Here is a 17736-nt window from a genome sequence, read left to right on the forward strand (position 1 = left end):
CAGACCATGCTGCTGTGCCCCTGTGTGTGCACCCATCGGTCCAACGATGTCACCCTTGGGGAGGTTTGAAATCACAAGAGCAGGAACAGTCCTCATATTGAAGAGGTGCTGCTGAAGTATCTGAAGACGGACGGTGCTTTGAGAAGGTGCAGCGCTCCTGTCCTCCAAAGCGCTCGTGAATATCCGCTTAATTCAGAATCTTTCCGTTCCCAATCATTCAAAATCAAAGTCAGATCAACTGTGTAGCTCAGCAGTTTTGCACTTTGACTAACCGTGTACGTCTGCCATCATTCAGGCTCTCAGACTTCAGATTTCGACTTTAGAATGAAGCTCTACATGTAACCATGTTTAGTCTGCAGTGACTGCAGTTGATACGTCTCCCAGGGTGACCGAATCGCGGGACTCATTCAAAGCGATGGAGTGAGTCGTTTCCCTCACGTTTCCAGGCAGACGGCGCAGATGCTCATCTGTTGCCTGTTTAACGAGCGGAAGCGTTCCCGGGATACGATTGTTCATTTCCATATCCTTTTCAAGGCTGAGGGCTTGGGAATGCCCAGCGTGCGCCTTTCTCTCGCATGAATTTTACACTTAGAGAGCCTCCCAAGTAAATGTCCTTGAAGGCTGTGGGAGAGAAGAATGGAGGCAGGGAGGGTTGTTGTCGGAGAGCGGGATACCTGCCTCGTTCCCTGCGTAACCCTCCCTAACAAAGACACTCTGTGCTCCATTAACACTGTCTAACAGCCCCTCCACCTGCCGACTCAGACAGGTGAGAAGAGAGCTGGGTGTATAGGCATATGAGCCTCCATCACCTCTGCATCCCATCACCTCATCCTCTCATCCACCCTGCTCTCGGGTGTCATTTTCCAACCACCGCCTGAACACACACACACACACACATACACACACACAGTTCAGCCAGAAGTAAGACGATGCTGCCCTATAGTCCCACGTGTATGACTTGGGTGGAAGTGCCAGCCTGATTTATAGGGCTTCTCTTTGAGGGGCTGGGGGTGTCGGGAGGCTGGTGTTCGGGGGGCCGTGTGCAGCCATAATTCCTGCCATAACGTCAGCTGTGCATTAGGGGCCGTGGAGGCTACACCTCCCCTCCCTTTGTAATTGATTGCGGGGCAATGTAATGAGGCGATGGCTTACAACAGCGATGACGGCTCTCTCATCGTCTGCGGCGACTTGGCTTTAAAAGACAAAAAGCCCCTGAAACTAATAATTGAGCTTTGGCTTAAGATGGGCATTAATAATGTATAGTGTTTTAATAAGTTTTTGATGGGCGGGGGGTGGATAACGGACACAAGTTACTCTCTCTTCCAGTCTGTCGTGTTCCAGTCTCATTTTTTTTCCTCTACTTTTATTAGGGTCCTATTGCTAATTCGGGAGACAGTTCTAGAACAGGCATCCTTAAAGAGTCGTTTTTGAGGTCAGCCTGGCAGATTTGGGGTCCGTTCTCGATCCAGAACCAGTTTCCTGTAAATTTATGACCCCACTGCAAGGTAGTTCAGATTGTTTTTAAAAATATATCAAGTGAAATTGAAAATTATACCACGTACGTTCCTGTTCTGACCAAATTTACATCAAAGTTACATCATGTTTTAGTTTTTTTTTGTTAACCTAGATAAAAAAAAAAAAATCTCCGTCTAAGACATGTCCTGTAACTGCATACGTACTCTTACTGGATTGGAAATCCACAGAAATTAAAACGCTTGTTCATTTATAATTACAGTATGTGTGCTTTTAAAGGCATAATAGTGAGCATCTTTCACAAGTAAATAAACTGTTTTGGGAATGCCAATAAAATTGATGCAAAAGTCACTTTGGATGCAGTTTACTTTTTATAACTTTGAAATACATGGCATGTAATTTTTTTACATATCTGACTTTTGTTTCATATTTCCACAGATTACACATCACTGTTACCCTGTTACGACAGAACTGACCAACTGTACAGTGTCAGTTAAAATTATTTATGCACATATATATATATGTTTCATGTTAGGGTACTATGGTCAAGGGTATTACAGCAGGAGTAGGGAATAAAACCTTGGCAGCATGACTGCAAGGCAGTAGCTTGAACCACTAGGCCACATGCTATGCTGCTGGTGGTCATACATGTTTGTTGTTCTTGTCACTGAAGAACCATTTTCAGGTGAAATTGGGTTCAGTAGCTTGCTTTAAAGCTTGTGGATGCTTGTTACCTCATGCGACCATCTCCTCCCATTTAATAACTGTGTTGAATGCCGGTGTTTCTTCCCGGGTGCCAGAACTACAGTTGAAACACAGCGCCAATCTGGAAGCCAAGACAGAACAGGCTTTTCGACTGGAGTCGTCTTCCACTATGCTGAGCTTGTAATGATGTTCCTGGCTTTTCCGAGAGCACTTTTATTCTCCTCCACCCCCCGTTCTTTCAAAACAGGACAGTGCGGCTCCTAGACAGGTGTACATATGTTCCACATTCGGGGCGTCCAGGTTGGCTCGCACACTTCAACAAACCTGCCTGCTTGAAGATTTGGTTTTGCCGGAGAGATGCGATTGCTAATTGACACAAGCCAAACGATTAAAACACAGCAAGTGGATCCAGAAATTAAGCTTCACTTCTATTTCATTATGGGCTAGATTTTGGAGAAATTGAAATGGAGTTTGATCACTAGAACATTTCTCTGGACTCTCTTCTCTAATAGTAAATGCAACTGTTATACTAGTACAGTGACAGCTGTTGCCGATAAAGTTAGATTAATGATTTCATAAAATACAAGCTTTTGACCACACTTCAGGTAAGACGTTTTGTTGCTTTTGACCACTGTTCACAGTGGTTGGGCATAAATATGGATTTACCTGGAAACGTAGCATCATTTTTATAGCATCTTCTCTGCTGAAATATTGATCTTCCTTATTGAATTCCATCATGTCTTTAAAGGGAAACAACCTGATCATGTAGAAATTTTCCAACACTCCTCAATAAGTGACAGGTGTACAAAAAGTCAGAAGTAGGTCGATGTCTTCTTGAAAACGTCATTGATGGAAGAAAAAAACTTTAACCTTGATCTAGGGCTGGAACTCAAAAAATATATATGTTGCAACATGTAGATTATTTTTAAATGTATATTTACAGCTAAATTTAATGATGGGTCAAGAATCTTCTGTTGGTCCTCATTTTGGTGTCCAATTCGAATATTTGAGGATGTTTGGAATCTGCAGCTGGCTCACTCTATGGAACAAACCGCATGGCAAATCAGCTCTACTCTACTTTTCTCACTTTTCTCTTCTTTTCAAAGTCAACATCAACATTCAGACCCAGTCCTGCCCTCTAAGCAGCTATTTCCTCACCCAGCCCCCCTCCCTTGCTGCCACTGCGTCCGCTGCCCACCCCCTCTCCAACCTCCCTTGGACCTCCCCAGCATCCAAAAGCTAAGAGTGGACTGCTCCGAAGGGAATGGGCTTTGATCTGGCCTTAGGCCTTTAGGACAGGGCCTAGGATCGTGCATTCCTTGTCAACTTTTGCCCACAAACAGATGGACGTGGGCCTGAGAGACACCAGTATACCCCCTGTGCATTTTTTTCAGTTTTTTTCCTCCTCCCAATGGGGAAAGTCAAGTCTTAACTGCCCATCTTGGGCTACGAGAGACTATGTCCCACATTTACTTCAATGGTGCCTCAGCCCCAGTTCAATTTAATTCTTGATAAACACAGCATTACTCTAATATCAGCGTGCAGGTCCAGTTACTAGCTCTTGTCTCCTGCTGCGTTTTAATTCAATCCCTATTGATCCATATCTCTCCTCCCAAGGACTCCAATATCATGCGAATGGAGCTCAGGGATGGGTTCCCCATATTATTGTATTTTGTGGCCATAAAGCACATTAACAGCCTGTGGTGCACCCCAGATCAAGTATCAATCGATACCCAGCTAAATAGAGCGGCTGATTTTTTTCTGTATACTGTGATTACAAAATGTTCATATTCTTAACACAACGGGGCTCTCGCTTATTTGTTTTTCTTTGATTTTTTCTATAGTTTTTGCTTTGTCACTGGAATAATGTAGAGGGAGTAAATGTGTCTCCCTACTGCATCATGTGTAACAGTTAGAGAGCTGGTTAGATCGGCTGTCAGTTCTTTAAAAAATATTGTTACAGTCTAATCAGAGAGAAATCGATGCAGGCTACAGATGGCCAGCATTCATACCCATACCCCGTCCCCCGACAGGACCCCCTACCCACCACCCTCCCAGCCACCTTCTTCTGTAAAAGCGGAAAGGAAAGAAAAAAGTGCAGCATATTCAAGCGGCAAGACCTACAGTCACTGAGGTTATCCCGTGGTTAATGTGACATGTCGATCTGTGACCTTGCTAGTTGTTAACTGCTGGGATTATTTTTGTGATAATGTGGCAATTAAAAAGAATGTGCTCCATCAAAACAGGGGCTTATGGTCCTGGAGATGGATGCTGGGAGATTACATGGCAGTGCAAAATGCATTAAGGCTGCAATATATTCTGTTGGTGTTCCTCTTGCTTCACCTCCATAGTTGTTGGCCCATCCTCATTGATATACATTTGTAATCAATACCTCTTTGCACCGATAACAATAAATATAAATCAAGGTTACAGACAAGCTGATGTTTGGGGGCTAGAATTGAACCCCCCATTAGGCTACGATTGACAGTCCTGGCTCTATGGGTTTCTTTTTTTGTCTCACTTCAGTTTTCAAAAAATGTGGATATAATGTGCAGTTTGTCTCTTTTTGCCACATAGTCTGTTATACTGAATGTGGCATCACTTCCTTTTCTTGCAGATTCTTCCTGAAGTTCTTCCTCAAGTGCAATCAGAATTGCTTGAAAAATGCAGGGAACCCAAGAGACATGCGGAGGTTTCAGGTTGGACTTCTCTCTCTCTCACTAAGATTAAAACATATTCATTTCAAACTACCACTCACGTAAATAATGACATATGCATATTTGCTGACCTTGTTTATTCCAGATGTTTTGCTTGAAATAGCATACATACTGAAAACAAACACCAAAGCCAGTAACTAGATAAAGCTTGAATCGCTTATCAATATTGTTTTGTGGACAGTCTCTCTAGGATCTCCAGACTGAAAATTTTGCTGTCCTGGTGAAACAAAGTCTCCTCCTGTGTTTCACAGGTGGTGGTGTCCACGACCGTCAATGTGGACGGCCATGTCCTTGCTGTCTCAGACAATATGTTTGTCCACAACAACTCCAAACATGGGAGGCGGGCGCGGCGCCTCGACCCTTCTGAAGGTAGGGTATCCCCCTCTGCATTGCTGTCTCCATGTCGTCTCTCCACTTCACTCTCAATCGCTCCATAAGTTTGTCTTTGATATGTCTCAGTTTGCTGAATGATGAGTACGTAGACAGTTGGAAGCCCATTAGGATGGAGGTCCCTAGATTAGGGAAGCTGAGACCCATAAAATATATATTCCACCCCAATCGTACTTAAGGGCCCACACATCAAAGCAACAGCACTCACCTGAACTCCAAAGTTTTCAAAAAGTAGGGCAGTTTTTCCTCTTTGTCTTTCTTCTCTCCCAGTTCCATTGTCTTCGTGGAGGCTTGTACTCTCGGAGTGGCATCACGCACACACTGAGGCCCCGTGGTCCTCTCATTTTGTCTGCAACACATTGACACTCAAGAACTTTCATGTATTGTTCTGTGCATATTTATGTCCTGTTCAGTCCACCTGGGTAAGCACATTGACATTTCCCATGGAGTCACCATTGCGGAACAAACAAACAATGGTTTGCATTGTAGGTAGGCAGGACGTTAACCGGAGAGGCCACTGACGAAGTTGAATTTGTTGAGTGGGATCTCTATGGCTTTCATCCTATCCAGATTGCCTTGCGTTTTTAGAAGATAAAGCAAACATCTGCTCATGTCTTTGTTTCATTTTCCCTGTCAATTAATTTTTCACGTATTTTGTTTTCCTTTTTTGTTCGGCTTTATTCATTTATCCAGATTGGATGGTTCCCGATCTGTTTTTGCGCATGTTTACTCTTAATGATTCTCACAGCAGATTACAGGGAAAAAGTGCTTTTCTGAACTCATAAGGCAATTGTTACTCTTTACGAGAGCAGTGATCTTATCACATTTTAACGGCAGAGTGCCTTTAACCTTTCTGCATCTGGTAAATAACTGCCCATTCTATCTGTTTCTTTCTGGATGAACAACCTGTCTTTTGTATTATGAACTTTGTAACGACACGTAAAAAAAAAAAAAAACATTTTACTTCACATGTAAAAAAGTGTCGGAATGGAAGATCATATGTTGGTGATGGGGGTTTTCACCAGGTTAGAGATGCAGATTCTACAGTGTCTAATTTGTGTCATGTCCAATGTTGCAAAGAATCAGCATACAGCTATACCTTTCGACATGTCTCCTTTTTGACTGATATTTAGGTTACACCTTTGCTGAAGGCAAATTCCAGTGCTTGATTTGCTGTACTAAGCTACAGTCCCTTTATGAAGGTAAATTGTTTCTGAAAAAAGTCTTTGTAAGGTGAATTCTCAAAAGTTAAAAAGCTAATTACCGTTTGTTTCAATGGTAAAATTTTTATTTTTATTCACCAAATCTCATTAAAATGGAGGCAATTACTTCAGTAGTAAAAATTAGTTATCCTTAGGCAACATAACAAGGTTGTTTCCCTTCATTAATAATTCTATGGCTGGCTGCCTGTCCAGGTCTTTTGTGCCTGTTAAATACGATACACTTAACAAATGCTCACGAACAAAACATACATACACATGACACTCAGTGTTTATGTTTTATGTACAATGTTTACATACATACACTCAATGTTTAGATCTTACTTCAACATTTAATGTAAAAAAACAAAGCAGAATAGAGGCAAAACTGGCAGAATCGAAGAAAAAATAAATAAATGAAAACAATGTAAATGAATTGATACTCACTGAGCAAAGTGACATTGTAACTAGGGAAGAACATACAGACTCCACACAGACTGAGCCAGGGTCAAACCCAGGTCTGCAGTGATAACCCAAGAGCTGTGAGGCCCCAGCACTACTGCTATACATTTTAAGTTCTCTGTGACCATGACAGCTCTTTTGCCCAGTAGTCTTTTTTACATCTTACCAACATTTGTAGGTTCAAAATGTAATCCTCACTCTTGGGTTTTAACGCCGCTGTTCATCTGGGATATGGGCAATGATACTCACTAATAATAAGCTGGATCAATGATTAATAACAGGTGTAATCAATTGTTAATAACAGGAATGATCAATGGTTCATAACAATTGTGATCAATCGTTAATTACAGGCGTCATGTGGCCAGGCCACCAGCCTCAACCTCTGATTATTTGATTGGCCAGTCAGAGGTTAAATCCCCAGATGCGGCAGGATCAATCTGTATGGAGATTCAGAAGGGCCAGACTTCAGCGACCAGTCCGACTGTCTGGCTCTCTGCTGGAATAACGGAGTGTGGTTTACTGGTACTGAACGTGAGAGAGTGCAGGAATTGATCGGACATTCAAAAAACAGTGTTGATTCCCAAGCCATTGGTGGAACATCTGGGAATTTGTAATGGTGATCATTACATCTATGTTGACAGCCATTACTGTGGGAAGTAATAATTGTTATTCTTTTTATGGTTATTCTCACTTTGCTTATCAGGCATGCAAGAATGATCTGAAACAGTTTGCATTAAATTATGATTGAAAGCTGTTGGCCCAGTGTGGTATAATCCCTGTATATGTCTGATAAGGCGGTGGCATCCCTTGAAGTAAAAAGGGCTGAAAAAACACTGAGAAGATACCGCTAGATTCATGCAATGTCGGAGTCATGGGCTATTCAACCATCATTATGAGGAGTCCTAAACGTGCTTTGAAAATACATTTGTGACTGACTAAAGGGGTGGTTGCTGGCCGTGCAAGACCATGCAACTCCATGCAACTCTGCGAGACATCATGCAACTCCATCTACTCCAGTTTTGATTTCTTATGACTGCAATGGGCTTCACGTGATTCCATGCGACTCTACGCTCTAATACTCACACCCTTCCACTTGTGTCTCCAAAGCAGCCACTCCCTGCATCAAAGCCATCAGCCCTAGTGAGGGTTGGACGACTGGAGGGGCCACCGTCATCATCATCGGGGACAACTTCTTTGATGGCTTGCAGGTTGTCTTTGGCACCATGCTCGTGTGGAGCGAGGTGGGTCCCACTCTAAGTTTTAAGTTATGGATATAGGTCAGCAGTACAGTTCCATGAGACTATTGGGCTCTCTTGGTTGTTTTGATGAAGAAATATAAAACATTATGAGCATACATATAGACATAGGCAGTGATTTTTAAAAGAGCATAGTTGGTAGATAAGGTTGGGAGCCTTGTGAAACATTCTCTTCCATGGTTTCCATGTTAATGCTGCAAAAAGTGATGACAGACACCTCCATGTTTGTTTTGCAGCTCATCACGCCCCATGCCATCCGAGTCCAGACACCCCCACGGCATATCCCAGGGGTCGTGGAGGTTACGCTTTCCTACAAGTCCAAGCAGTTTTGCAAAGGCGCTCCAGGCCGCTTTGTGTACACAGGTATGGCAGTGCCACATGGCTTCTGCTGTATTTCCCTTCGGTCCCCTTCTTCTCCTTTTCTCTCCATTCTTTTATTCTTTTCCTTTTCTTCTTTTCTTTCCCTCCATCTTCTGGGACTTTGGCTGTCGCTATTGTGTATGCTTTTTTCAGATGTTATTTACAAGGACAATGGGCAGGTTAGCAGATGTTATAGACATGTTATTTTCACCTCTTTCACGTTACCATCTGATGTCCGGACCCTCTGCCCCGATGCAGGGCAAGCTCTGTGGTCAGAAAGGAGAACAGATTCATATCATTTGGTTAAATCGAGCCTTTCTGTGTCCGATTATCCACCTGAATAATCCAGACACCATTCAAAGTAGCTGAAAGGTCAGAACGGAGACTGTTTAGCATGATAACAAAATGTCAAAGCGTTCAGCATAAAGGAAGCGACTATGTGCAGACTTCCTGTTAAACATAAGGATTATCTATCGCTGTTCTCATTCATGGAATGTATATGCAGCTCAGACCGATGAGCTCACAATAGGCAGACCATCCTACCAGACCTCTATCAGTCCTTTTGCGATGCTAATAGCTGATCACATCGTCAGATAGAACCCAAAGGTCCTGTATGCTAGCACATGACTAAGATAAAATTAGGTTGAGAATGGTGCCCTTTTGTGATCACCTCCACTAAAAGCACTTTTTTTGATGTAGCCGCGGGCAAATAACTGAACAGCAGAAATCTGTTTGTTATTGCACTTAATATTTTTCCATAGTTAATTTAATACAAAAAATATAATTACTTTGGAAACATCACTTCTGTTGGGTGCATATATTCGGGCTTTTTGTGGTAGAATTTGGCTAAAATATTTGGCCACAGAGCTGTTGATTTTTTTGCCTGTTTCTCTACTCCTCGCCACTCCTGAACTCTCCGTGTGTTGAAACATGGTCTCGTAAAAGTGCATTCCTCTTCTCACCTGAGTTTGAGGTCCTGTTTTACATGTGTGCGGTAAATGTGATTAATACAAATGCGCAGGCTTTTTGCCTTATGTAAATGCATGTTTCCCTGGAATATTCATTATCCCCTCAATGTGTCACACCTGACTTGAGCAGTGAACAGGGCTTGTAAATGGCTAAATTTGCAGGCTATGCATTATTAAACAGGGATGAAAACATACAGATCTAGTGATGTCTTTCCCACCAGGGACTTTCCAGATGCCCCAGTAAGCACATATTTAACCAGTCCTCCCGACCCAAAACTCACTGTTATATCAAACAGCGGAGAATATTAAAAACCTTTGGATGAGACTACTTAAATATTTAAGCATCATCGTGCTTAAATGGTTAGATATGAAAGGAGTTACCGGGGAGTGAAAAACATAGTCATTTCTATTGAGTCTCGTTTAAAAAGAGAATACCCGCCTGAGACTGATATCGTTTATCTTAACAAAAAAATGGTTCTTTAAACATTCCGACTTCATTGTCTTCGTCTTGTAACCGACTGGATGATCACAGGCTATGACATGATCGCGGAGCATGAACCATTGTTCACACATGTCTGCCGCCTCCCTCCCTCCACGCAGCTGTTCAAAGGCAGTGGCTCCATGTGCGGAAGGTTAGAAGCCTGCCAACTTTGATTTTTGTGTTAGAAACAATCTCTCCGCAGGCAAAAGAAGGGAGATCCCGCCGCGATGTAATGGGACATAGCGTCTAAGCTCGTTCCTCCTGCTGGCTGTCACATGGTGCTTAAGGACTTCTGTGTCGCTTTCCTTAATTCCAATGTGTCCCTTTGTGTGGAAAGTCAATCACAGTTCATGGCTCGAAAAAGGGGTTTCTTCTTTAATGAGAGGAGGAAAAAAGGCTTCTCCTGAAAATGTTCTACAGCTTTAATAGTGTTTCAGTGTAACCAAGACTACATTTTTTATTTTTGCCTTGAGGCTAATCCCGGTGTAGCCCAGCGTTGTCTTGGTAGATGTATAGGCTGAAGGATCACACCGTGGCTGTGGTCTTTTGGGATATATCTTCATGTCTACATGGTGCTGTCCAATACCTTCAAGCATGACAGACCATGCTGAGTTTGCATTTACTATCCCTGCACATCTCCTCTCAAACAACCTATGCCCCTGGACTTCATCTACATCTAGCCTACAGCACCATAACATAAACAGCTCGGGACTGAACTTCCACACACGGTATAAATACACTGAAATCACTCCCACAGTTTCTCCCTCAATACACACAATCCAACATCCCTCTGGCATTGGATCGGTGCAGTACTCACCTGGGGAACATACGCCCTTGTCCGGCTTCGTTCTACTGAATTGTCATTCATGAAATGATCACTGTTAGGGTTATTATAAACAGACTGTTTATTTATGGATGACAGTGTGAGGTCTGTTCCAGTGCGCAAGTGTGACAATCCTTTAAAGTCTGCAATGCATCGCTTCTCTACCGGTTCATGTGCAACTGCATGGCTTGGTTTTTCCCTCACTTTCGTCACGTCCTTGCTGAGGCCCCTGAATCTGTATCCATGCCACGTACTTGTGGTTCGCTGGCTCTGGTCAGGGGGTGTGGAAAAGGGTATTTGTGGATAACTTTTAAAAATCTCAAGATAAAAAAGGATTTCATACTGTGGTTATGTTATAATTCAGCAATGTTGAATGCAATCTTTTTAACAAGTGTCCACATTGATATTATGATTAAGGTAGATCTGTGCGGCTGCAGCAGGGACGCATCAGGCACCACAGCATCAGATAGTCACCGTGGGGTGAGTCTGAGGTTGGTGATTCAAATTAGGGAGAGGAGGTCCTGTAGGGTTACTGGGAAGGGAAGGTCCACAGAGATATAGAGACAATGTTGACCTGGCTTGAAGAAGAGGAAGTGTAGTTTGGAGTGTCCTGAGATGGTCAGGGATGGTTGGCATTGGTATCCAAGACCACCTTGATACAGCTGGTCTCTGTTGGCATGACACAACCATATGTTTCCTAACCATCATGTGATCACAGAATAAGAGAGAGACCATTATTGCTATCCTTTTGGAAGCTAAGCTGACGCATGTATCAATCACCAGGCTTGCTGAGAACAAGCTCTGTCCCTTGTGCAATTCCCCCTTGCTGTTGAATAAACAACACTTTGCCTTACGGCAGGAAGGGTGACATTGTGGTGTCGTGTTCTCAAAATTTCTAGTAAGTAACTAAAAGTCCAAGTCCTTGGAAAAGGGTGCACATCTAAAAGACAGGATTCTTAATTCGAGAGACACTCATCAAATGTTTCATGAAGATTAGCAGAGGTTTTGTCCAATTGAATAATGATGCTGTGGCTGGACTTGTCAAAGACTTTATTTTTTTAGCCTTTGATCTATATGGTTGACAAATGCAGGACCAAACCTGGCTGAAAGGCGTGAACCTCATGTATACGCATTACCCAGCAATTGTGGCACCAATAGACTCACTGGACCCTTTAAAGTCTGTCCTCTTCTAACTTTATGACAGAAAGTTACGGTTACGGTTGATGGTTTCGAAAGGGCATTCCCATAACCCCGGTTTGGGGTGACTCTGAGCTTCATTCCCGCCACTACTGTGGGAAAACAATGATCTGCTTTGTACCTTTCTCTCCCTCCGCTGCATTGCCACATGGTACTTATTAAGCAGATATTCCATGTGCTAAATGTCAACGGAAAACGGAGAAAAATTTGGGGTACAGGATGGTTAAGTCTTGCGATTTTTCAGGTTACTCATCATTAAGTCGCAGAAAATCAGTTATGCATTTTCTTTCAATGAGTTGCTGAAACACCCTGTCTAACTGCGCAGATTAATTGACAGACTGTAGTTACTTTTAGATGTTTTGCCATCTCTACAATTAATCGCTTTTTTTAACTTCATTCACAGCTGCAGATTTGGTCCCTTCAGAACAGCAAAATGTTCACCAAGTTGTTCTGCCAATCTGTGGACAAGAAACTGAGAACTTCTGCAAGCGTCACAGCTAAGCTTGGTTGCTGATCACATTTTACAGTTACTGACACCTTTTACCAAAGCAATTTATAATATTAAGCTTTCTATAAATACTTACCCAATTTCATTAGATTTAGGGTAAGTACCTTGATCGAGGGAACTAGAGAAGGAGGTGTAGATATAAACCAAATTCAGTCCAAACAATGGCAGGATTTGATATATATTCTCTTTTATTCTATTTTTGAGTGTCACAAAATCATACCGTCAGTAAATGTGAATGAATCACTCCCTTCTGTTCATAGATAAGGTTGTGACTGTTCATGGCAGAGGAGCCGGGTCTCTGGTAAAGCTGCACCAGCTGTAGGGATGCCTTCTTTCCATCTCTTCACCAACTTGAAGTGCCCCAGGCAGGTGTTTGGAGCACTTTCTTGGGCCTTCAGTGATAAAAATAACTTGTGATTTGATTAAGATGAGTGACAAGGTTAAGAGGGGCTCCGGGAACTTGCAGAGCTCAGTCCCACTGCCCAACTCTTACTCGGGGAGCAGATACTATCCGGCACAGTTGGTGGAGCAAAGGGGGGCAGGATGTGCCCTCAGTATTTAAGCAAGCCTAATGTGACCCCTAAATATTTTTGAATACATCCACTGAGTGCTATTACTAAAATTATCTGGTCTCTCAAGGTAAATGGTTATAACCTTGCATACCACCTTACAAATAAATCTGATAAAGAATTTTAACTTGACAGTACTGAATGTTCATGAGTGCTAGACTGGTATGCCGGCAGGTAAAAATAAAACATGCTGACTAAAGCATTAATGTAAACATTAGACATATCTCAGTATGGAACGTGCAACGCATAATCACGGCTTAATATCTACCGAGATCTAAGGACTCAAAATCCATTAAAGAATACTGAAATAGTTTAGAGTGATTGTTTTTAAGCAAAATGTGAAGTAGCACGTCTGTTTTAGACAGCGTGTTGCGTTCGCACAGTGAATAACACCTAGATGGAGAGGGTACCGTGGGGTCAGGTACGTTCTTGGGCGGTCCAAGCTGATTGCTGCCATAAGAGCCAAGCGTTTGCTCTTAATTAAAAGGGTGTGTTTTCGGGCGGCTGTGGTGGGGCCCATTCATCTTCCCCGGTGGCTCCCACTTTAAAGGGGCCAACGCACTGCGTCTCAGCTCGGCTCAGCTGTCAATCACAGTTTAAAGTTCATGAAATTTCTATGAGCATTGATCGGGGTGGGAGGGGGGTGTTAGGCCCCGGTGATTGATCGAGCTTCTTGCTTTGAATTTTTCTTTTTTATTCTCACAGTGTGGGGAGCTTGTGTGTGCTCCTTTCATGTTTTGTCGTGCGAATACTGGCCCCTACATGTGTGTATGTGTGTGTATGCATGACTGTGCAGGCGCTCGTGGGCTTTGTGTGTTTTTTTCTGTGAATTGGCCCATGCGTGTTGATTTTTTATGTGAGAATGTGTTTTACTAACCTTATTCTGACATTTTTCAGGAAAATATTGTCATCACAATAGTCAATGGCGAGAAGAATAGAGCTCGCGGGGAGGGCATTCACAAGGAAACCACCTTTTTTGAAAAGTGATATGACTTATTTCCAAAAAATTTTAAAGTGCCAGAACTTTTTGTTTCTCATCAGGTTTAATGTTTTTGATGGGAAGGTGTCAAGGATGATTTGTTTAATCGATTTGACGGTCCATGGGAAATACTTGCAATTACAGGTAAATCAGACATGTGTGCGTCTGTATGTCCTTGTTTGTATGTGAATCCGGAATGCGTGGAGAATGGGAAATTCACGAGGTGCTTTTCTCCGGACACTTTGGATCCACAGTCCTGCTCTGGAAAGCAGGACTCCAAGGAGTCCTTCACATGGGTGAGGGGTAATCTGTCGTGACCCACAATGACCTGCAACTGGGAAAAAGAAAGCTTATAACAGTAGATGGGCAACAAGCATAAACAACTCAAATATGTATCTGCAAACACAGGGAAAATTTAGATCTGCTAAAGAACATATAGCTGCTATAGTCGCCTAGTTGAAACTAAATGCTCTGATGTCTGCTCAGAATAATGGAACATTCACAGCTGAGATTCACTGTTTACTCTCTGCCTGGAGCAGGAAATAGATGAGAGGTCCTAATGTAGCCTTTGTGGTTTCTGTGCTTCGCAAGCGCGGCCCACGGATTGTCCCTGTTTGCCAAAAACGCGGGTGAGACAGAGTGACCCCTCCCCTTTCCCAGGCCACCATTTACAGCCTGACAGCTCGTCAGCGCACAGTGTCCATATTGCTCTTCGAGGCCGGGCCTCGACATTGCCGGAACGTTGCGAGACAGCGAGTGTCCTGACCGATAGCTGTTTCACGTCACCCTCCACCTCCCACCACCCTCTTCGACTTGTGTAGTTGTGTGGTTTGGGATGAGAGAGGCTTAACGCTGGGAGCAACAGGAGAATTGATCCTGGAGGGCCAGATATAACCGCTGATTAAACCCTGGTGGAAAAGAGGCCTGGGATCTCTCAAGACACGCCGGGGTTAGTCGCTGGGTTAAGAGCAGCATTTGGCCCAAATGGGCTCTCTTGTCCTCGCAGTAGAGTGACATGTCACATGATAAGAACGCAGCGATCATGCTGAGCTCACTTTGGGGACTGCTCACGTACTGCCTACATCCACAGAAGGGGGTGTCTCTATGAAACATCTCAGTTCCAACACTGAGCACATATTGTCATCTACGACATGTGCTGTTTCACGGTTCGCGTGCAAAGAAATGTCTGCAGGTAAAATAAATAAGCAAGTAAGGGAGAGCAGGTGATGTAGAGCCATTGCATTCCAGCTGAAGACCTAGGTTTTAATCCCACTGTAGTGCCCTTGATCAAGGTACTTACCCTGAACTGATAAAGTACAAAAAGAGTTGTGAGAACAGTTGTGTAAATGGGCAAATAATTTTAAGGAACTTAGGATCAAACCTAACATTGTAAGTCAATTTGGAGAAAAGAGTCAGACTAATGAATAAAAATTAAAAATAATCATTGGGACAGCTGTTAGAGCTGCTGCCTTTGGACCAAAAGGTAGCAGGTTTGAGCCTCACCTCCAGCTGTAGTACCCTTGAGCAAGGTACTTACCCTAAATTCCTCTAGTAACTTTACCCAGCTGTATAAATGGGTAGACAGTTTTAAGTACCTTAACATTGTAAGTTGCTTTGGAAAAAAGTGTCAGCTGAATGAATAAATGAAATAATGAAACATAATTCAGCAATGAGCAGTAGATGATATACACTCAGAACTGGAAAATAGTAAATATAACAGTTTATACCAGTTGTTTCAGAACAACGCTATTCTGCAAAGGTATTTATATGCTTCGTTGCATTTGTTGTACTGCATTTGAGTAACAAGGGCTTATTACAAAAAATATACGAATACACAAAAGAGAGAAATTCTTATAGAATAACTTGTAGTTCAAGATTTGTGCACAGATAATAGTGCTTGATTTTGCTGAGGGGTATGGCGTGTGGAGTACAGTTCCATACAGTAACTCTCCTCGGCTCTCGGTGTTCGGTGTGTAAATGTCGCACCGCCTGACTGAGCAAACCTTTGTAACAACGAGAGAGAGTGAGACAGCGAGGGATAAATAAATAATAAACAGCACCCCCACTCCCCCTTTTTTTTTTTCATCTTGGGCACTCTTTTCCACCGAACCACATTATCTTCCCTCCTCTAATCACACGTCAGGGCCCGAAGTCGCCAAGATGGCTGAAAAAATCAATACAAATTACGACGGCGAAAGTGGCACTGATGGCTGGAATTGCAGCATATGTTTACACTAAATCAGGCAATCTATCTTCATATCGGCTGTGTAATGCGCGGGGGGTCAGGGTTCACGCCGCGCGCCGCCGCTCTCCAATTACCCGGGCTCTTCGGGAGGGGGGCAGGGGTACGAAGAGTATCGATTGGCTTGGAGGGCGGGCTGCAGGCAGCCAATGTGTCGCGGGGGTCAGAGTGCACTGGGATTTTAATAAGGAGAAGTAATGGGTTTAATTTCAGGGCCCCGTCACATGAGGGAGAGGGGAGTCAGTGATGGCGGCCCGCGTCGCTCCCGTCGAGAGGTTCATTAGTATGAGAGCTCCCTGTGAAGTGCGTCTCCTGCGCTGCTCCCTCACTCTCTTTCCCTCTCTCTCTCCTCGTGTCTCTCACTTCATAGTATCCTGGCCTGAATTCGGGCTGTTAACTCCTGCAGAAGTCGTTCATGGGACCTGCTGTCTGGGAGAATCTGCTGGGAGGGGAATACACCACAGTGATCCTCCCATGCTTCCCAGAATTCTCTGCGAGCAGGGTTGGCTCAAGAACAGCTTCAGTCCTTCTTTCTATCTTGAGTTGCATGTCTCATATAACTTAGAGAGCAAGCAGAAGTACCACTCAAAAGCACAGTGACAGATCCCACCCTCATTGCTGGGTTGTATTGTACCGCAGAACATACTGCCCACTGACTAGAGGCTCAGCAGAAGGAAGTGGACCAAGCAGAGCAGGGAGAGGAGACTTAAATAGGCCTGAGCCCGAGGCTTTCACCCGGGCCTTGCCTGCAGTCCATGGGGGGGGGCAGGATCTGCTCCTCCTTCCATCACCCCAGGAGCCCCCCAGCCCCCCACACACCCTGCCCACCTCTCTTCCCTTTTCTTCTCCTCTTCTCAACGAAAACAGCTCAAACAAATTTGATTTAGCCGCTCGCAGGGCCACATTCCCAGGGAAAAAGAAAACAAATATTGTTATAACGGTAATAACATCTATTTGCCGGCGCAACAACGGCAGCGCAGCTCTGAAAGGCCCTGCTCCGCCGCCGTGCCCTTATTCTTATTCATGAAAGCGGCGGTTATGCATATTAGCGCAAACTAGCTATTCTACTCTCCGGCATTTGGAGTGTCAATCATCCTTATGGAATACAAGAGGCGCCGGTGACAAAAGCGGAGTGGGCAAGAAGGCTGACAAATTGTCCCCAAAGTCAAATTTGACAGCCTTTTATGATTAATGGGCTTGATTATGGAGAAATTCCTTTAACTCGTTTCCGGGTGTGTGTGTTTCTTTTTTCCCCGTTGCGTTCGAGAAAGAGAAATGGAAATCGAAGGGGCTGTCCGCCCGCGAGAATGAAATAAAAGTCCGGGCGGAGGGGAGCAAAAAGGGGGAGATGGAATCGAATTAATGTGAGACAATCTGCGAGAGGGACACTCGAGGGGGGCTGCGAGC

The 17736-nt window shown here is 43.7% G+C and overlaps 1 protein-coding gene across 4 annotated transcripts in view; it reads left to right on the forward strand.

Moving 5' to 3' along the window:
• The window catches only part of LOC108930915 (transcription factor COE3), a 99078-nt gene that overhangs the window by 61392 nt on the left and 19950 nt on the right, over positions 1–17736 (forward strand). For 3 of the 4 annotated variants that reach the window (XM_029252292.1, XM_018746402.2, XM_018746404.2), the window contains 4 exons: positions 4796–4877; positions 5147–5264; positions 8054–8187; positions 8439–8565. In XM_029252292.1, the coding sequence (XP_029108125.1) occupies positions 4796–4877; positions 5147–5264; positions 8054–8187; positions 8439–8565 (461 nt within the window). The remainder of the gene's footprint in view (positions 1–4795; positions 4878–5146; positions 5265–8053; positions 8188–8438; positions 8566–17736) is intronic. The other variant, XM_018746403.2, reaches the window with a different exon arrangement.

The sequence above is a fragment of the Scleropages formosus genome, chromosome 5 (assembly GCF_900964775.1).
Source record: "Scleropages formosus chromosome 5, fSclFor1.1, whole genome shotgun sequence".
NCBI classification, from domain to species: Eukaryota; Metazoa; Chordata; class Actinopteri; order Osteoglossiformes; family Osteoglossidae; genus Scleropages; species Scleropages formosus.